Source organism: Ovis canadensis, chromosome 18 (assembly GCF_042477335.2).
Source record: "Ovis canadensis isolate MfBH-ARS-UI-01 breed Bighorn chromosome 18, ARS-UI_OviCan_v2, whole genome shotgun sequence".
Lineage (NCBI taxonomy): Eukaryota > Metazoa > Chordata > Mammalia > Artiodactyla > Bovidae > Ovis > Ovis canadensis.
Genome location: NC_091262.1, coordinates 56113186 through 56135993, shown reverse-complemented (window position 1 = coordinate 56135993; position 22808 = coordinate 56113186). Strand labels below are relative to the sequence as shown.

General features: G+C 37.2%; 1 protein-coding gene across 3 annotated transcripts in view; it reads right to left on the bottom strand.

Annotated features, from left to right (window-relative positions):
• Positions 1-22808, bottom strand: part of ARHGAP5 (Rho GTPase activating protein 5) — a 73697-nt gene that overhangs the window by 11434 nt on the left and 39455 nt on the right. For all 3 annotated transcript variants that reach the window (XM_069559470.1, XM_069559469.1, XM_069559471.1), the window contains exons 4-5: positions 3937-4014; positions 1265-1396 (exon numbers count right to left, since the gene is read on the bottom strand). In XM_069559470.1, the coding sequence (XP_069415571.1) occupies positions 1265-1396; positions 3937-4014 (210 nt within the window). The remainder of the gene's footprint in view (positions 1-1264; positions 1397-3936; positions 4015-22808) is intronic.

Here is a 22808-nt window from a genome sequence, read left to right as displayed (position 1 = left end):
TCAAATACCACTTACTGTGTATTAGTCACTCAGCTGTGTCTGACTCTTTGCGACCCCATGAACTGCAGCCCACCAGGCTCCTCTGTTCATGGGATTGTCCAGGCAGGAATACTGGAGTGGGTAGCCATTTCCTTTTCTAGGGGATCTTCCTGACCCAGGGATCAAACCCAGATATCCCACACTGCAGGCAGATACTTTAACATGTGAGCCATCAGGGAAGCCCAAAAACCAAGTACTAACAAATTTCTCATTTGCCACATATTACTTCTAAATCAGCCCTCAGTAATTTCCTAACTAGGAAAGTTCTAAGGCTATTGTTTACAGTCAAAAAGTAAGAAAATCTAAGCTATCAAATGGACCATTTTCCAGTTTATATATGAGACTATGTATAAGGCAACTGGATTGTGTGCCAATATATTGAAGTGGATTTTAATTAAAGAAAATTAACAGACCTCTAACAATCAAAATTGTAAGAAAGTAACTGCACTCTAAAGAGCCTGAAGACTTGGAATCAGAAGGACATATTGAAGAGAAACATTCAGAAACTAAATATTGAGAACACAATAAGGCTTCCCTGGTGGTGCAGAGGTTAAAGCGTTTGCCTGCAATGTGGGAGACCTGGGTTCGATCCCTGGGTCGGGAAGATCCCCTGGAGAAGGAAATGGCAACCCACTCCAGTATTCTTGCATGGAGAATCCCATGGACGGAGGAGCTTGGTGGGCTACAGTCCACGGGTCACAAAGAGTCGAACACGACTGAGCTACTTCACTTTCACTTTACTTTCTACCTGACAGTCAAATAGACCTTTTTTTCCTCATTTTCCAGATAACAAATGAGTATCTGCTAAGTAGAAACATCTGGATGAATGATGATGCCAATTAAGAATCAATACTGAATAGGTATTCATTTTCCTAACTCTCTCAAAATCTGACAAGACATGAGGCCAAAGTTAATTTCTTTGACTTAAAACTTATATTAAAAAAAAACATATTTTACTAAAGTACATTACAGATACATTCATGTGAAGAATTAACTTCTTTTTCCTAAACCTCAAACTTCCAGCACTATGATCTAACTTCTAGGAGGACCTAGTTATCTAGGAGGCTAGCTAAAAGTATTTAAACGGAAAGAACTTTAACAAACAGCTCTAGAAGCTGCATTTTTATTTGCTACTGAATGACTTCTTTTAACACATAGCAACCAATGTACGAACCCCACTACCATATCCCTCTCAAAAAAAAAAAAAAAAGAGGCTTATACTTACTTGCTGCTTCCAGTAGCTCTGGATGAAGAGAATATGGAATTAAAGGATCTGGTAGGTCTGCAAAGAAAGCTTTAAGAGCTCCAGCTACAGCATTTACTGTTACTTCCATTGATACTAGACTGATATTATGATCTACAAGACAAAAATTGAAATAAAAAATTATAATGAATTTAAATTTATTACAAGAGAAGTAAGCTAAGTGGTACTTGAAGAGCCAAAGATATTTAAGTCTTCTCACTGATCACCTTTATTTAAAGGCAGATTCATCTCTCCCCCACTGTTTTAATGTAAGTTTGCCTGATAAAACTATAGATAATGAAAGAGAAAACCAAGCAAGGAGCATTTTCTGTTATAATAAAAAAAACCTATTAGGCTTATTAGTATACAGGCAATATTATTTAACATCTCTCTTCTCTTAAAACATTTTGTTTAATGTAAGCTATTTTTAAAAGAGGTCATAAGGAAACAGAGACACAGATAGGAATCATACATATAAATTCAAGCTTCAACTTTTTAACTTATACTTTATAAAACCCTTTAAACACTTATCAGTGAAGTTCTGACTTTAAATAAAACAATAACAGAACACAGTAAAGGTGTATTATAAGGTTAATTTGCTATTTTAAAGTCTTATTTTCCTTTTATAAATACAATGAATACTTATGATAAAGAAAAAAGTACCCCCATAATCAAGAGATAATCACTGTTTCTACTTTAGCATGTTTCCTTTCATCCTTTTTCTGCTCATTTGAAAAAAAGAAAAAGAATCATACATATTTTTTATATTGAATTTCATTTTTAAGGAATTATCCAAGGTTATTAAAATTTCACCAGCAACTTTAAAAAATTTTTTTGAGGGAGCAGGAAACATTTCATTGCTATTTCAAGCTTGTAGAAATTCTGCAATAATAAAAATACAAAGAACTCACATACCCTTAACCAAGAATCACCAATCTTTACATTTTGTCCTACACATAAACAATTTTAACAACTATAAAACATTCTCCCAGACATAAAATTTACATAATATTCTATTAGAAGATTTAGATTTATTTCATTAAAAAAAAGTATAAAGACGTTATGATTAAAAACTTGTATTTACTAATGCTTACTTCCTTAGGCAGGCTACATTCCTTGAAATATAAGCTACCCAGTGAACATTTAACATAGTGTCTGGCACAGAAAATTCATCATATGCATTATCTCATTATTCTTCAGTTATTTTTATCACTCCCATTCTAGATTATGAAAAAGTTGCTGTTTAGAAAGATTAACTTCCCGGGGTCACAAAGACAGTAAGTGACTTCCCAGGTGGCGCTAGTGGTAAAGAACCCGCCTGCCAATGCAGGAGATGTAAGAAATGTGGATTTGATCCTTGGGTTGGAAAGATCTGAAGGAGGGCACAGCAACCCACTCCAGTATTCTTGCCTGCGAAATCTCATGGACAGAGGAGCCTGGCGGGCTGTAGACCAAAGGGTCGAGAATAGTTGGACACAACTGAATCAACTTATCACAGTTAAGTGGTAGAACTAGAAAACAAAACCAGAAAGTCTAAATCAAGAGGCCCTGGTACTGACTATTCTTCCTTTATTACTTAGAAGTAAAATTGTAAGGATTTGATAAAGTCTACACAGTTCTTGTGAGAAAATACTTTTTAAAAGTGAAACACTAACAATACTCTTTCAAAACAAAGCACATACAACCCCTTTCTCCAACACTCAACAATTTTACCATTTCAACATATATAATCTTCATTATTCTATTTGGTTATCTAGTATTCTGCTTGTAAATATGAGTAGACTCCCCACCTTTAAAACAAAATATAAACAACATTGCAGTAAGTTTCTTGGTAGGCTTACACTAAGACTTGTAACATAAATATTTACAAATGGAATTTCTCCAGCAAAAGCTATCTAAAGCACCCACAACCAATAATATACAACATACCTGTTTGCCTATGCCCTACCAATAATCTTTTCCATTCTCATAATAAATATAACCTTTTTGTTTAAATTTTTATTTATTTATAACTGACAGAGGCTGAGCATATTTTCATATGTATGTTGTTCTTCTGAAATGAATTGCTTAATCTAGCAAAGAAATTCCATAGCCCCCCTAGATTTGCAGTTTTTCTTCTGAGTTTGTTTTATCCACTGTTCCATATAGAAGTTTTTACATTTTTAGGCAGTCCAGTTTATCATCTTGTTCATGCTTACTAGGTTTCATGTGAAGTGTAGGCCTTTCCCTACTCCAAGATTATAAAAATATTCACTCATTTTTCTCCCTAGTACATACAGTTTTCATTTTTTTTCAATTAAATCTTTGATCTCATATAGAGTTAATTTGAGTAGGAAATTCAGCTTTTTAAAAAATCCCTAATTAGTCAGTTGGCACAGTATCATGAAAGGAAAAAAACACTTTCAAATTGCACTTAGAGGTAAATCTGTATACACAAAGATGACGATGCATCATAACTCAATTTACTGCTTTTCCAATTCTGGTAATGGATTTACAGCTCTGTTTCTTGACTCTGGTATCTGTTTGATTAAATACTCCTAATACTACTTCAAAACTTTCTCCCATAATATATAATCTTAAGGAGGTTTGCATATGAAATTTCAATAAGGAAACTAACAAAATGATAATTTTGTCTTATATAATTATCTTTTTACCTTGATCAAACTGCTTTTGAATATTGTCTTGATCAGTTTTGTTCCCACTAACACGGTAGAGTCCTTCAGTACATAATCCTAAAATAAAGAAAGAGACTTTTGTACATGCATATATAGGTACAATAGAGAATATACTTAACCTTATGTAAACTTGATTGATGACTTATAAAATATGGTGGTAAATATTTTTAGGAATAAAATAATTTTGAACATTTCATTTAAAGTTAAGTTCACAATGGACTAATTTTAAACCAGTTAGGCTACTCAGTTCCATGCAAAAAATGAGAAGAAACATTCTTCCTATTTCTTTTACTAAATACATCTAATTTCCAGACTGTGATATATTGAAAAAATTCAAAAGACACTGAAAGGCAGAGAACTAACAGCAACTCTGAAAAACACCATGACTGAGTTCTCTGGGTTTTCTTTTTGCCTTATATATCCTAGACCAGGCAACAGAGAAGCCTGCAACCAAGAAACACTGATGAACACAGGCAAAAAAATAAAAACAACAACAAACCACCACTTAGAAAACCAACAAGAAAAGCTGCTCTCTTTGGTGAAAGGATTGGGAAAGGTGTAGACTAGCAAGCAAAATCATTTTTTAATTACTGCCCTACTCCAGCCAAACACCGTGGAACCTACTCCTCCTCATTCACAACAATGGCAGCCAAGTAGAATTCTACTTTAGCCAGCAGTAACAAAGGTGTCCTTCCCCTTTCAAGATGCCAGCAAGGGCTGATTGAAGTCTGAAGTTTTTAACTACCACGTTGAGGTAAGAAGTACCCTCCCCTCTCTACCACAGTGGTCAACAGAGGCTGGTGGAGATCAAGCAGGGTGGGGAGTCCAATCTTCTAGCCTCACTTTGTAGTAATGAGGCAGCCTTCCTCCCCGGCTAGTACAGTGTCAGAGGAGGCCTGTTAAAAATACATTTAAATAAGACTCAAAGTTTCACAGCATACTATTCAAAATCTAGAAAAAAACCATAATAAAATGAAAATCATTCACCATTTCAAGAATCAAGAAAATCTCAACCTGAATGAGAAAAGACAATTAACCGACACCAATACAAAGATGTCAGTTGTGGAATTATCTGATAAGGATTTCAGAGCATCATAAAACACTTTGGTGAACAATTATAAATACACTTGAAACAAACTTCCTAACAGAAAGTTTCAGCAAAGAAACAGAAATATAAGGAACAACAAAATGGTAATTTTAGAACCAGAAATACAGTAACAGAAACAAGAAATTCACTGAATGCAATCAACAACAGACAAATGATGACAGAGAAATGAGCAAGTGATCTTGAAGACAAACAACAGAAATTATCCACTCTAAAGAACATAAAGGAATTAGACACACACACACACAAAAGATGAGCTGCAGTGATTTGTGGGACGACAGAAGAACCAAGATTTGTATTATCAGCCCCAAATCTATCCCTATGTTCAATGGGAAACTTCTAAAAGGGACTCAATTTCATAAGGCATTGCACTCTTCTGATCACAAGGAGGAAAAAAAAGAATACAATAGCGGATTCTGTCAAACTTAGTTCCAGAGCAATATCAAAGGTGCTTGTATGGGACAATATATTAATCCCTTCTAATTTTCATCAGGTTAAATTATTTTGTTAATATTTTGTTTTTTAAATTTCACAAACATCTTTACATACAAAGATGTGAAAGGGGAAAAAAAATGTACCTCACACTGCAGGAAACACATCAACATTGAGAAATTCATGAACATAAAGGTAAGGGAAGATCCCCTGGAGAAGGAAATGGCAGCCCACTCCAGTATTCTTGCTTGGAAAATCCCACGGACAGAGGAGCCAGGCAGCCTGTAGTCTATAGGACTGCAAAGAGTTGGACACAACTGAGCGATTGAGCACAAACACAAAAACACGCAAAGGTAGCAAAAATCCACTGACAAAAGTTTCATGGGTCAAAGTTATTAAATCCAAAGTTTTAACTTCAATAAAGCACAGCTGCTGCTACTAAGTCGCTTCAGTCATGTCCGAATCTGGGCGACCCCACAGACGGCAGTCCATCAGGTTCCCCCATCCCTGGGATTCTCCAGGCAAGAACACTGGAGTGGGTATAAAGCACAGCAGACACCACCAAATAACCAAAATAATCATTTACTGTGGGACAAAATAACATCCTAGCCCAACAACTCAACACTCAAAACACGAAAATCATGGCACCCAGTCCCATCACTTCATGGCAAATAGATGGGGAAAAAGCGGAAACAGTAACAGACTTTATTTTCGTGGGCTCCAAAATCACTGTGGACAGTGACTGCAGCCATGAAATTAAAAGACACTTGCTCCTTGGAAGAAAAGCAATGACAAACCTGGACAGCATATTAAAAAGCAGAGGCATTACTTTGCCCTCAAAAGTCCATATAGTCAAAGTTGTGGTTTTTCCAGTTGTTATATACGGATGTTAAGAGCTGGACAGTGAAAAAGGCTGAGTGCTGAAGAATTTATTCCTTCAAACTGTGGTGCTGAAGAAGACTCTTGAGAGTCCCTTGGACGGCAGGGAGATCAAATCAGGCAATCCTAAAGGAAATCAACCCTGAATATTCACTGGAAGGACTGATGCTGCTGCTCTAATACTCTGGCCACCTGATGCAAAGAGCTGACATTGGAAAAGACTCTGATGCTAGGAAAGATTGAAGGCAGGAGGAGAAGGGGACAACAGATGATATGGTTGAAAGGCATCACGGACGCAATGGACACGAGTTTGAGCAAACTCTGGGAGGGATGATGAAGGACAGGTAAGCCTGGCATGCTACAGTTCATGGGGTCATAAAGAGTCGGATACGACTGAGCAACTGAACAACAATACCAACAGATATGATGCACTTAGATACAACAATACTTTGGTGGTATTTCTAACTAAAATGCATAATTTGAATCCAATAATGAGGAAAAGAAACCTCAAATTGATGGAGAAAGAAAACGTTTATTTGTATAGTAAAACACCAATCAACAGACATAATAAAAATGATAGACTAACCTGACATAGTGACATGCATTTATTTGCTACATGAAAAAGGAAACATGTAATCATCCATGCTAAAAACCTTGCCTTCCTTTCACTGATAACTGAGTGATGTATTTTTTTCTTTTTTAAAAAGCAGCAGCAACACCAACTTAATAATCTAGATGTGAATTAAATCATCCAAAGTATCCATCCTGGGCCTCCAAGTAACACAGGCATTAGAAATCTATACCAATATTCCAAAACTATGTTTTAACCAAGTACTTTCACCTTTTTTCCTTCCATTAGAAAGATAACTAACCCTTACATTGCACAGAACTCACGATATCTGAAGTTCTAAAAAGATCTAAGTTCTATCTGAGTTGATAATAGATTGAGTTTCACTAAAGTCACAAAACACATGACAAACAGTAAAGGAGAAGCAAGCTGTGTAGATGATTCATGAATTATATTGTTTCCATGGGAGGTGGCATCAGCAAAAGAGATGAAGAAACGAATTTTGGAGATTGGTTCCCCAATAAAAGCAACTAAAAGTGAAAGTGAAGTCGTTCAGTCATGTCTGACTCTTTGTGACCCCATGGACCGTAGCCTACCAGGATCCTCCATCCATGGGATTTTCCAGGCAGGAGTACTGGAGTGGACTGCCATTTCCTTCTCCAGGGGATCTTCCTGACCCAGGGATTGAACTTGGGTCTCCCGCATCGTAGGCAGATGCTGTACCGTCTGAGCCAGCAGGGAAGTCAAAAGCAACTAAGGAGCAGCCAGAATTTATCAGAATCAACTTCTGCAGAACCCTGGAATCTACTTAAAAAATTACAACCACCACTAGCAGTTTTGGAGAAGAAAGCAGCTTTAAAATGCCCAGTTACTACTCCCCATACCCTAGACTGGCAACGACCATGAGGAAGGCAGTCTGCACTGGGGGTTTAGACTGCAAGTGTCAGAGGCGGGAACACAGATCTTGTTTGCAAAGAACTATAGTTGTAAATTTTAACTTGTCTGGTGACTCCTAGAAGAAAGAGCACAAGGGCTTGCCTATGTTTCACTGTGCTAAAATATTTAAATATCTTATTTTCAACAAACAATTTAAGAAGCATAGTAAGAAAAGCCAGTATGGTCCATTCTAGGAAAAAATATTAATAGAAACTGCCTGTGGGGAACCCAGTCACTGTACTTATTAGACAAAGACTTTAACCTTTAAAAATGCACAAAGAGCTATAGGAAGCCATGTACAAAGAACCAAAGAAAACCAGGAGAATGATGACTTAAAAAATGAAGAATATTAATACATACAAATTCTAGAAGATGATGCTATTAAAACACTGCACTGAACATGCCAGCAAATTTGGAAAAAGTCAGCAGTGGCCACAGGACTGGAACAGGTCAGTTTTCATTCCAATCCCAAAGAATGCTCAAACTATTGCAAACTGTGCTCATTTCACATACTAGCAAGGTAAAGCTCAAAATCCTTCAAGCCAGGCTTAAACAGCATGTGAACCAAGAACCCCATGAACCACAGCATGCCAGGCTTCCCTGTCTTTCACTATCTCTCAGAGTTTGTTCAAACTCATGTCCATTGAGTCTGCGATGCCATCCAACCATCTCATACTCTGTTGCCCTTCTCCTTCTGTCCACAGTCTTTCCCTAGCATCAGAGTCTTTTCCAGGGAGTCAGCTCTTCACATGAACTGGCCAAAGTACTGGAGCTTTGGCTTCAGCATCAGTCTTTCCAGTGAATATTCAGGGTTGATTTCCTTTTGGATTGACTGGTTTGATCTCTGTGCTCTCCAAGGGACCGTCTCCAGGACCACAATTCAAAAGCATTAATTCTTCAGCGCTCAGTCTTCTTTATGGTCCATCTGTACATGACTACTGAAAAAACCACAGCTTTGACTATATGGACCTTTGTGGCCAATTAATGTCTTTGCCTTTTAATACGCTATCTACGTTTTTCATAGCTTTCCTTGGAAGGAGCAAGTGTCCTAATTTCATGGCTGCAGTCACTGTCCATAATGAGTTTGGAGTCCAAGAAAACAGAATCTGTTAATGTTTTCACTTTTCCCCCATCTATTTGCCATGAAGTGATGGGACTGGATACCATGATCTTAGTTTTTTGAATGTTGAGTTTTAAGCTAGCTTTTTCACTCTCTTACCTTCAAGAGTGAAGCTGCTCTTCACTTTCCGTCATTAGAGAAATGACTGCGTATTTGAGGTTGCTGATTTCTCCCGGTAATCTTCATCCCAGCATGTAATTCAACCAGCCCAGCATTTCTCATGATGTACTCTGCATATAGTTAAATAAGCAGAGTGACAATATACAGCCTTGTTGTACTCCTTTCCCAGTTTTGAACCAGTCAGTTGTTTCACATAAAGTTCTAACTGTTACTTCTTGACCTGTATACAGGTTTCTCAGGAAACAGGTAAGGTGTTCTGGCATTCCCATTTCTTTAAGAATTTTTCAGTTTGCTGTGATCCACACAGTTAGTCTTTAGCATAGACAATGAAGCAGACATAGATGTTTTTCTGGAATTCCCTTGCTTTTTCTATGATCCAGCAGATGTTGACAATTTGATCTCTGGTTCCTCTGCCTTTTCTAAACCCAGCAGGTACATCTGGAAGTTCTTGGTTCATGTACTTTTGAAGCCTAGTTTGAAGGATTTTGAGCATAACCATACTAGCATGCAAAATGCATCCAACTGTATGGTAGCTTGACAATTTTTTCGCACTATCCTTCCTTGGGATTGGAATGAAAACTGACCTTTTCTAGTCTTGTGCCAGTGCTGAGTTTTCCAAATTTGCTAACATATTGAGTGTAGCACTTTAACAGCATCGTTTTTTTTAGGATTTTAAATAGCTCAGCTGGAATTCTATCACCTCCACTAGCTCTGTTTGTAGTAATGCTTCCTAAAGCCCACTTGCACTTCACACTCCAGGATGTCTGGCTCTAGGTGAGTGACCATACCATCGTTGTTATCTGGGTCATTAAGATTTTCTGTATATTTCTTCAGTGTGTTCTTGCCACCTCTTCTTAATCTCTTCTGCCTCTGCTAGGTCCTTACTGTCTGTGTCCTTTATTATGTCCATCTACGTATGAAATGTTTCCTTGATATCTACAATTTTCTTGAAAAGATCTCTAGTCTTTCTCATTCTATAGTCTTCTTTGCATTGTTCATTCAAGAAGGCGTTCTTATCTATTCTTGCTATTCTCTGAAACTCTGCATTCAGTTGGGTGTATCTTTCCCTTTCTCCCGTGCTTTCCTCTTTTTTCCTCAGCTATTTGTAAAGAAGCGATGAGCCCCTGGCTGGAGGAGGTAATGGCAAACCACTCCAAGAACCCCATGAACACAAACAGTATGAAAAACACAAATACCTAAGTACAAATCTAACAAATATATACAAGATCTCTATGAGAAAAACTACAAGACTGATGAGTGAAAGCAAAGGACTAAATACAACTGACCCTTGAGCAATGCAGGAGCTAGTCCATGTATAACTTATAGCTGGTCCTCTGTATCCACTGTTGCTCCACACTCACAGATTCAACCAAACACGGATTGTGTTTGCTGCTGCTGCTGCTCAGTCGCTTCAGTCGTGTCCAACTCTGTGTGACCCCACAGACGGCAGCCCACCAGGCTCTCCCGTCTCTGGGATTCTCCAGGCACGAACACTGGAGTGGGTTGCCATTTCCTTTTCCAGTGCATGAAAGTGAAAAGTGAAAGCGAAGTCGCTCAGTCGTGCCCAACTCTTAGCGACCCCATGGACTGCAGCCTACCAGGCTCCTCCATCCATAGGATTTTCCAGGCAAGAGTACTGGAGTGGGGTGCCATTGCCTTCTCCTGGATTGTGTTTAGTACTGTATTATTTACTATGAAAAAACATCCAAGTGTAAGCGTACACACACAGTTCAAACTCATGCTGTTCAAAGATCAACTGTAAATGGAAAGATATATATACTATGTTCTTGGATAGGAAGACAAATACCATTTGGGTGTCAATTCTTCTCAGCTTGATCTACAGATTCAAAGCAACCCAATCAGATTTCCAAGAAATTATTTTATGGTTATCAACAAACTGATTCTAGAGTTTATATATTTACAAAACACATATCTGATAAGGACTGCTATCCAAAATATACTAACAACACGTAAAACTCAGTAATAAGAAGACAACTCCACTGCAAAATGGGCCAAAGACCTTAATAGATAGATAGATACCTTATCAAAGAAGCTATATAGATAGCAAATGAATACAGAAAGAAGCTCCATATCATATGTTACTAGGGAATTTCAAATTAAAACAATGAGACATCACTATTAGAATGTAAAAATCCAGAACAATGACAACACCAGCTGCTGACAAAGATGTGGAGAACAGAAATTTTCATTTACTGCTGCTGGGAATGCAAAATGGTACAGATGCTCTGGAAGACGTTTTTTAACAAAACTAAATGTACTCTTTGAGCTTCCACTGCCAGGAGCCTGGATTCAATCTCTGGTTTGGGGAACTATGATCCTGCAAGCCTCAAGGTAGGCCAAAAAACAAAGATACCTAAAGGTACTATCACCACGTGTGCTCAGTCACTCAGTTACGTCTAGCACTTTGCAACCCATTGGGCTGTAGCCCACCAGGCTCCTCTGTCCATAGGATTTTTTAGGCAAGAATACCGGAGTGGGTGGCCATTTCCTCCTCCAGGGGATATTCCCAATCCAGGCACTGAAGCCACGTCTGCACTGTACGTAGGTTCTTTACTGCTGAACCACAGAGCAAGCCCACTCCTACCATACCATCCAGCAATAATGCTCTTTGTTAATTTACTCATAGGAAATGAAAAATGTCTACACAAAAATCTGCACACCAGTGTTTACAGCATTTATTTTGTAGCTATAGCTATGTTTATAGCATAACTGCCCAAACGTGGAAGCATACAGGCTGTTCTTCAGAAGGTAAATGGATACTTAAATGGTGGTACATCCAGACAATGAAATATTATTCAATGTCAAGAAAGAATGGAGTTATTAACCCATGAAAAGACAGAGAAAACTTAAATGCATATTACTAAGTGAAAGAAGCCAATCTGAAAAGGGCACATATTGGATTATTGTAACTATACATTGTAGAAAAGGTAAAATAAAAAGGTAAAACAATAAACAGGTATGTGGCTGCCAGGGGTGGGGGAGGTAGAGAGAGATGAATAGGCAGAGCACAGAAGATTTTTAGGGCAGTAAAAACACTCTTTATGCTACTGTAGTGATGGATATGTCATTATACATATGTCCAAACCAATAAAATATACAACACCAAGAGTAAATACTAATGTACACTATGAACTCTGGGTGATTATCATGTGTCAGCACAGGTTTATCCTTGGCAAAAAATGTACCATTTGGGGGAGTGATGTTGGTGATGGGGGCTGGGGAGAGTTTCATGTGTGAGAGGGGGTATGTGGGAAATCTCTCTCTTGATTCTGCTATAAATCTAAAAAAAATTTTTTTTAAGATATAAACATATAGAAATAGATATCAAAATGTTATGAGGATGGAAGTAAAATCAATGGAGTAAGTTTTTTAGCAATGATAAGTGACATTTCAGGGACAAGAATACTACAACAATTAACAAGGCTAACGGCAGTATTTTTCCCCCTCAATCAAAAATAGTAAATTTTAAATATGGGGGGGGGGGGATATTACTGCACCTGGAATTCACTGTATTAAAACACACCACTACTTTCTAGCCATTATATCTTTACTATCTGAGAAAATCAACAACAGTACTTCAACCTTTCATTTTGCTACTTTCTTTACATAAAATGCTTAAAAATTCATAAAGTAAATATTACATATTTCATTTCATTTTCAAAATAACTGACAAGAGGCCTTATGTTAATGATAAGGAGACAAGCTTTGAAAAGTGGATTGACTTGCTAAAGGTAAGACATTCGGCAAGCCAGAGTCATTACTTTGTCTCATTTGATACATAAAGGAAATATTTTTTGACATGCCACCCCATTTGTTTCATGGTAGATGGTTTCCTCTCTCTGCATGCTTTCTATCACTGAGATTGGGTAATAATTTCATGTCCAGACATTTTTCCTAGAAAATAAAAATATAAGCAAATATGTAAACAAAAGGATAACTGCCATATTGAATGTCTGAATACAGTACTAATTATTTCTCCATGGGGATAAAAAGAGGAAGGGCCAGTGTGTTTCGTCAGACTTGCAAACATTAATTTTCCTGCAGGAATTTCACCATTAAAAAAAACAAAAGAGCTATAGGTGTGATCACAATTTTTCTGATTGTCAGTCACAAAAATGACAATTCCATGTTTCCATCTAACATAATAACAAAGTATCTGACATAGCTTTTTCCTAAGAACAGCCTTTCTTTTCCTGCATTAACCAGAGCATTTTGCACATTGTGTATTACCTTCATCAAATACTATTATCACAAGGTAAAGCCTGGATTTTTAATGATGTAACAGCTCAGTACAATAATAATTACCTGGAATGTGAAGTCAAGTGGGCCTTAGAAAGCATCACTATGAACAAAGCTAGTGGAGGTGATGGAATTCCAGTTGAGCTCTTTCAAATCCTAAAAGATGATGCTGTGAAAGTGCTGCATTCAATATGCCAGCAAATCTGGGAAACTCAGCAGTGGCCACAGGACTGGAAAAGGTCAGTTTTCATTCCAGTCCCAAAGAAACGCAATGCCAAAGAATGCTCAAACTACCACACAACTGCACTCATCTCATACGCTAGTAAAGTAACGCTTAAAATTCTCCAAGCCAGGATTTAGCAACACATGAACTGTGAACTTCCAGATGTTCAAGCTGGTTTTAAAAAAGGCAGAGGAACTAGAGATCAAATTTCCAACATCCGCTGGATTATCGAAAAAGCAAGAGAGTTCCAGAAAACATCTATTTCTGCTTTATTGACTATGCCAAAGCCTTTGACTGTGTGGATCACAAAAAACTGTGGAAAATTCTGAAAGAGACGGGCATATCAGACCACCTGACCTGCCTCTTGAGAAACCTGTATGCAGGTCAGGAAACAACAGTTAGAACTGGACATGGAACAACAGACTGGTTCCAAATCAGGAAAGGAGAATGTCAAGGCTGTATATTGTCACCCTGCTTATTTAACTTATATGCAGAGTACATCATGAGAAACGCTGGGCTGGAGGAAGTACAAGCTGGAATCAAGATTGCTGGGAGAAATATCAATAACCTCAGATATGCAGATGACACCACCCTTATGGCAGAGAGTGAAGAGGAACTAAAGAGCCTCTTGATGAAAGTTAAAGAGGAGAGTGAAAGAGTTGGCTTAAAACTCAACATTCAGAAAACTAAGATCATGGCATCTGGTCCCATCACTTCATGGGAAATAGATGGGGAAACAGTGGAAACAGTGTCAGACTTTGTCTGAGCTCCAAAATCACTGCAGATGGTGACTGCAGCCATGAAATTAAAAGATGCTTACTCCTTGGAAGAAAAGTTATGACCAACCTAGACAGCATATCCAAAAGCAGAGACATTACTTTGCCAACAAAGGTCCATCTAGTCAAGGCTATGGTTTTTCCAGTGGTCATGTATGGATGTGACAGCTGGACTATAAAGAAAGCTGAGTGCAGAAGAATTGATGCTTTTGAACTGTGGTGTTGGAGAAGACTCTTGAGAGTCCCTTGGACTGCAAGGAGATCCAACCAGTCCATCCTAAAGAAGATCAGTCCTGGGTGTTCACTGGAAGGACTGATTTTTAAGCTGAAACTCCAATCCTTTGGCCACCTCATGTGAAGAGCTGACTCATTTGAAAAGACCCTGATACTGGGAAAGATTGAGGGCAGGAGGAGAAGGGGACGACAGAGGATGAGAAGGTTGGATGGCATCACCAACTCAATGGACATGGGTTTGGGTGGACTCTGGGAGTTGGCGATGGACAGGGAGGCCTGGCGTGCTGCAGTTCATGGGGTCGCAAAGAGTTGGACAAGACTGAGCGACTGAACTGAACTGATATAAATTTAAATTATAAGAAGTCACACTATCTTTTGCAATGGTCATGCACGTGTTGTAGGAAAAAATAATAAATGCTAATTCTACTTTGGAAAATAAAGACTTAAAAAGATATCACTTTTGTGTTACTATTGGCACAAGGACACACATGTAGGGTTATTAAAAGAAACTAGGGTTCATTTTTTAAACATTTATTAAATAAAGATTTAATCATATGTGCCCCCAGTTTTAGGAGCTACGGGTCCTTAATCTCTTAGAGATTATGGTCTAATGGCTGTGGTGTTCAAAAAAACAAAAAGAAAGGATTAGCTGTACCCCAATGACCAGCTACTTCAAGAAGAAAATGTTCTTGCTAACAGGTAAAAAATACGTTTCAAAGCCAGAAAACAAAAAAGGCAATTTATTAATATACTAGAAATCCTTAAGGAATTTCTGCTAGACACAGGCATACTAAAATTATCTAATGAAATGCTTTAAGGGCTAATTTATAATTCTTGGCTAGATCAAGAATAAACAAGTCACTCTTGAATCATTAAAGTCAGATGTCAATGATCACAACTTAAAGCATTATCTGACACTGTTAAGGTTATTAAGTCTAGAATTTCAAAAGCAACCTAAAAACTCCTTTAGGAAATAGCATCATATGTTTCTTGTGTGATGCATCAAAGAAAGATAACTCAGCCCTATGTAGAATTCCAGCCAAAAATGTTTAACTTGAATCTGATCAGGAATCAGACAAAATTTAGGAACATTCTGGGAAAAAAAACTTAAGAATTTCCCAAAGGTGATATTTATATTGTGGTTATGTGGAGAAAATGTTCTTGTTCTTAGGAGATATATGCTAAAAGATTCAAGAATGAAGTACATGATATTTGTAACTTTCAAATGGTTTAGCCAAAAAAAAAAAAAAGGTTGGGGAGAAATGTGGCAACCTCCTCCCCCAAAACTGGTATATCTAGATGGAAGTTGTATGGATGCTTCATAATATTATCCTCGTAACATTTCTGAAGGTTCAAAAAATTTTCAAAATGTGAAGAAATAAAGAAAACATGGAATAATTACTTCAGATTTGTGGTCACATATTTAACATGAAATGCATGGTTTATGTTTTTCTACAGCCATGATCTACTTTTCTCGTCCAACTGCAGAGTAGGCAGAGAGTTAGTTTAACCAAAGTTGAGGTTTGCCAAGAGAATAACATGGTGAGGGTTGATGAGATATGCAAAGGAGTGACTATAAAAATGGACTGAGATATACATAAGACAAGGAAGCACAGAAGAGAAAAGGCAATGACATTCAGTGAAAAAAGTGTTATTTAGATTACGAAATGAGTAGGAGTTCTTCAAAAAGGCAAATGGGAATGATGAAGTATAAATAAAAACAAAATTACAGTGACCTTTATTTTAGCAATAAAACAGATTCATTTCTACTCATTTCACCTCAATTATTTATCATTGGTGTATCGGAACAACGTAATTTTCAGACCAATATTTAAAGAACCTCACTGAGACACTCATGCTTTTAACATAATCTGAGTAGAAAAATAACCTCTAAGCTTTAGAGGTAATCTTTTCTTTGTAATTTGTAATAATGAGGGCATTTCAGATTAACTACATCTACATGCAAATATAAATTTTAGGATAGTGAGAGAAATTCCTCATTTATCTGGAACTTGGTTATCTCATCCCCTAACCTATCATAACTGAAAAAACGCAAATAAAAAGGATTATAAATAGCCAAAAAGACGTTACAAACCCCTGCACTAAAGTATACTGTTTTCTTGATAGGAGGAATACCTCCTGTTTTCCCACAGATTCTATTCAACCTAACCAAAACACAACTTTGACCAACTCTGCTATATGTTTTCCTGACTCACAACAAATTAGAAATTGTACACTGGAAATGCAAAATAAAATTACAAGCAGCAGAAGATACACTGGCAACAAAATGGAAAACTGAAAGACTAAAATCTAGAAACAATTTTAGAAAATCTCTAACATAGAAATGCTTCAAAAGTTCCTGAAGATAGCTCTTTAATAACAGAGAAAACTAGCATTAAAATATTCTAAAGAATAAAAAGATAAAGAAACACTTCCTAGCTCATTCTATGAGGTCAGTATTACCCCAATACTAAAGCCAAAGACTTCAAAAGAAACGAAAGGTACATATCAATATTCTTTAGGAATACAGATGCAAAAAACTTCTGCACAACACTAGCAAACTGAAGGGCTTTTCAGGTGGCATAGTAGTAAAGAAACCGCCTGCAAATGCACAAGATGCAAAAGATGCGAGTTTGATCCCTGGGTTGGGAAGATCCCCTACATTAAGGAATGGCAACCTGCTTCAGTATTCTTGCCTGGAGACTCCTTGGACAGAGAAGCCTGGTGGGCTAAGAGTCAGACACAACTGAGCACCCACACAGCAAATTGAATACAACAGCATTAAAAAGATTATATACCATGAGGCAGTGGGATTTATCACAGGAATGCAAAAGTGGTTCAACATAACAAAAAGATAATGCAACTCACATTAATAGAATGAAAGAAAAAATCCTACATGATTATATCAATTGAAACAGAAAAATCATTTCACAATATCCAATACCCTTTCACAATAAAAAATACTCTACAAACTAGGAATATAATGTTTTATAGATTGACTTAATCTAACCAAGAGATATGTTGAAGTCATAACCCCCAATGCCTTAGAAAGGGACCTTACTTCCAAACAAGACCACTACAATCAGCTAGGATAAGATGAGGTCAGGTAAGATGAGGGTGAGTCCTTAACCCAACAACTAGCATCCTTCTAAGAAGGCAGATACACCCAGAACTCCAAAGACAGAATGGAGCAACATTATTGTAAGCCAAGGAATATCAAGGATTGATAGACACCACCAGAAGCCAGAAAGAAGCAAGAAAGGATTCTACCCAGAGTCCCTAAGGGAGCATGACCCAACTGACATCTTGATTTCAGATTTCCAACCTTTAGGCTGTCAGCAAATACATTTCTATTGTTTTAAGTTACCCAGTTTGTGGGAGTTCATTCTGGCAACTCCAGGAAACTAATACAGAAGGAAACTTCTGTAACATGATAAAGAATATTTATGAAAAATTCAGAGCTAACATGATAATGGTGAAAGAAAGAAAGCTTTCCTCTAAAGTAAGGAATACCAACAATGCCTGCTTTCACCACAGCTATTCAATACTACACTGGAAGTTCAAGTCAGAGCAAGACACAGAAACAAAGACAGCCAAATTTCAAAAGAAGTAAAGCTATCCCTATTCACAATGGATATGACCTTACATACATAGAAAATCCCAAAGAATACACACCCACACCAAAAAAACCCCCTAATATGTTAATAAAAAAAATTCAGCAAAAAACAGAGAGAATAATCTCAAAAGCAATTGGGACTTGAAGGAGAGAGGGTAACACATCATATACAGAGGAATACTGGTAAGAAAAACAGATTTTTTGGTAATGCAGAAGACGAGGAGAAATCTTTAAAAAAACTGAAAAGAAAAGAATCTAACAGCCTAGAAATCAAAAGAGCAAAGTTGGAGGACTATACTTCCTGGTTTCAAAAATTACCCCAGAGATAAAATATTGAAATCGAAGTGGTACTGACAAAAATGAATAGGCATATAGATCAATGGAATATAAATGGAAGAACTACTCACATTTACAGCCAAGTGATTTTCAAAAAGAATGCCAAGGTAATTCAATAAATGGTGCTTGGACAATGGATATGTACAAGCAAATGAATCAAGCTGGGATGCCTCCTTGTACCATACACAAAAATTAACTCAAAATGAATCACAGACCTAAATGTAACAGGTAAAATCAAAAAAGCTCTTAGAAGAATATACAGGAATACATTTTTGTAGTCTTGGCTTCGGAAAAGCTTTCTTAGATATGATACCATGCACACAGTGACCGAAAAAAAATTAGATTTTATAAAAATTTACATTTTGTGCTTCAAATGATACCAACAAGGAATTTGGGGGAAAAAACTACAAATCATATTTGAAAGCAACTTGTTCACTGCAGATGGTGATCACAGCCATGAAATTAAAAGATGTTTACTCCTTGGAAGGGAAGTTATGACCAACCTAGACAGCATATTAAAAAGCAGAGAATTACCTTGCCAACAAAGGTCCATCTAGTCAAGGCTATGGTTTTTCCAGTGGGCATGTATGGATGGGAGAGTTGGACTGTGAAGAAAGCTGAGCACTGAAGAATTGATGCTTTGGAACTGCGGTGTTGGAGAAGACTCTTAACAGTCCCTTAGACTGCCAGGAGATCCAACCGGACCATCCTAAAGGAGATCAGTCCTGGGTAGTCACTGGAAGGACTGATTTTGAAGCTGAAACTCCAATCCTTTGGCCACCTCATGCGAAGAGCTGACTCATTTGAAAAGACCCTGATGCTGGGAAAGATTGAGGGCAGGAAGAGAAGGGGACAACAGAGGATGAGATGGTTGGATGGCATCACCAACTCAATGGACAGGGGTTTGGGTGGACTCCGAGAGTTGGTGATGGACAGGGAGGCCTGGTGTGCTGCAATTCATGGGGTCACAAAGAGTCGGACACAACTGAGCAACTGAACTGAACTGTATCTAGAGTATATAAAGAACTAAACTCAACACTAAGATAAACAATTCAACTTAAAAATGGCAAAGTATATGAATAGATATTTTTCCAAAGATATACAAATGGCCAATAAACAACTGAAAATATGTTCAACATCATTTGCCATCAGGGAAATGCAAATCAAAACCATATGAGACTTTCACACCCACTAATATGGCTATAATCAAAAAATCAGAAAATTCATGTTAGCAAAGATGTGGAGAAACTAGAACTCTTGAATATTGCTGGTGGGAATGTAAATGGTACAGTCACTTTTTGCAAGACAGTCTGGTAAATTCCTCAAAGGGTTAAACATAGGGGTTTCCTTAGTGGCTCATATGGTAAAGAATCTGCCTGCAATGCAGGAGACCCGGGTTAGATCCCTGGGTCAGGAAGATGCCCTGGAGAAGAAAATGGCAACCCACTCCAGTATTCTTGCCTGGAGAATTCCATGGATAGAGGAGCCTCATGGGCTACAGTCCACAGGGTCGCAGAGTCTGACATGACTGAGCAATTAACACATACGTACCCTATGATCTAGAAATTCTGTTCTAGGTATGTATACTCAAAAGAAGTGAAAAACGTGTCCACACAAAAAACTGGTACATAAGTGTTCACTGCAGCAATATTCGGAGTTGTCAAAAAGTGGCAATCAACACAAATTCCCATCAATGGAACATTCAGTTCAGTTCAGTCCCTCAGTCGTGTCTGACTCTTTGCGAGCCCATGAATTGCAGCACGCCAGGCCTCCCTGTTCATCACCAACTCCTGGAGTTCACTCAGACCCACGTCCATAGAGTCAGTGATGCCATCCAGCCACCTCATCCTGTCGTCCCCTTCTCCTCCTGCCCCCAATCCCTCCCAGCATCAGTCTTTTCCAATGACTCAACTCTTTGCATGAGGTGGCCAAAGTACTGGAGCTTCAGCTTTAGCATCATTCCTTCCAAAGAAATCCCAGGGCTGATCTCCTTCAGAATGGACTGGTTGGATCCCCTTGCAGTCCAAGGGACTCTCAAGAGTCTTCTCCAACACCACAGTTCAAAAGCATCAATTCTTCAGTGCTCAGCCTTCTTCACAGTCCAACTCTGACATCCATACATGACCACAGGAAAATTCAACAATAAAAATGAATGGGGATTCCTTGGTGGCTCAGTGGTAGAGTCTGTCTGCCAATGCAGGAGAAATGAATTCAGGGCTTGATCTGGGAAAACTCCACATGCGGCTGAGTTAGCCCATGCGCCACAACCACGGAGCCTGTGCTCTAGCGCCTGGGAGCTGCAACTACTAAGACCACGTCTGCAACTACTAAAGCCTTCGTGCCCCAGAGCCAGTGCTCGACAACAAGACAAGCCACTGCAATGAGAAGCCCATGCCCTACATCTATAGAGGAGTCCACACAGCAACAAAGACCCAGCACAGCCAAAAATAAATAAAAATTATTTAAAAAAATGAAGTACTGAGAGATGCTAACATGGATGCTATAAAACACTATGTTAAAGCAAAGACGACAGTCACAAAAGACCAGAATAGGTAAATCTATAGAGTCAGAAAGTTAAGGGATGATGAGTATGGAGAATGGGGAACTGACTGCTTAATGGATGGGGTTTACTTTGGAAGTGATGAAAACGCTCTAAAATTGAATGTCCTGATGCTTGCACAACTCTGTGAACATACAAATATACCACTGGACTGTACAATTTAAATGGGTAGATTGTAGAGTATGTGAATTATATTTTTATAAAGCTGTTTTCTAAGAGGATTATAACTTAAGAAAATCTTTCAAAAATAAGGATAATTATGTGTTTAAAGTAAAAATTATGAACATATACTATGATACTTAAAACATATTGTAAATTTAAAGTGTACAATAGAACAAGGGACAGGAGGGTTAAATGTACTGTTCCAAGGTTCTCAAGCTACACATTATGCTGGTATAATGTTGTCTAAAGAGAAATTGTGATTAAAGATATATATTTAAAATTCAAGAGTACCACTTAAAATAACCCTAACAGATAAACATTGTAACTGGATGCTGGTGTTAAAATAAGAGTAAAAAGTTTTCAGCTAATCCAAAAGAAAGCAAAAAAAAGAAAAGGAATAATGTTTACACGAGACAAAAAATAAATAAAAACAAGACAGAAGATTTAAAACCAATTAGATTGATAATTACATAAAAAGCCAATGATCTAATAAATACTCCACTTAGAAGAGTGGATTGTCAGACTCAGTCCATGAGAAACTCCATTAAATAAAAAGATACAATTAAAAGGATTAAAAAAAGATATACCACATAGAAAAAAAGAAAATGCAGTTTGCTACATTAATTTTACATTAAGTAGGCTTCAAAACAAGGAGAATGCATCATAAAGATACTATTTCATAAAAAAGACATAATCCTAAATATACGTGAAACTAAACAAATTTCAAAACACATGAAGCAAAAACTAACACAATTCAAAGGAGAAACAGACAAGTATCAATCATGATTAAAGATTTTAACAGTACTCAATTAAAAAAACAAGTCAACAAGAAAATCAGTAAGGACAGATAAGACTTGACCAATATTCTCAAAGAACTTGACCTGACATTGGATGAATCCTTCATCCAATAGCTTAATAAACATTTTGCTCAAGGTCCCAAGGAACATTCTTCAAAACAGACCACATTCTGGGCTATAAATAGCAAGTCTCAATAAAGTTACACTGAAGTCAAACTGTTATCAACTGCAACAAAATTAAACTATAAATGAATAACAAATTTATCTGGAAAACATTTGAAATAAAAATTAATGTGTTAAAAAGTCAAAAGGAAAATTACAAAGTATCTTGAACTGAATGAAAATGGAAACAGCATTAAAATCGTGGTGTACAGCTAAAATAATGTTTATAGGAAGATTTTAAATGCTAAACAGTATAGAAGACTGGATAAAATCATTAATCTAGGTTTATACTTTAAGAAACCTATAAAAAATCAAATGAAAGCAAAAAGAAGTAAAGAAGAAGTAGAATTCACTGAATTTAGAAATGGACAAAAGAGAAAAAAAGAATCAAAAAAATCAAAAGCTGGTTCTTTGAAAAGATCAATAAAATGGACAAACTTCTAACAAGAGGGAAAAAAGAAATTAGTAATGCCAAAAACAAAAGAGGCATCAAAAGTATGATACAGAATTTTATAAACCACCTTATAGCAACTTGAATGAAAAGGACAAACTCCCTGAAAGACAC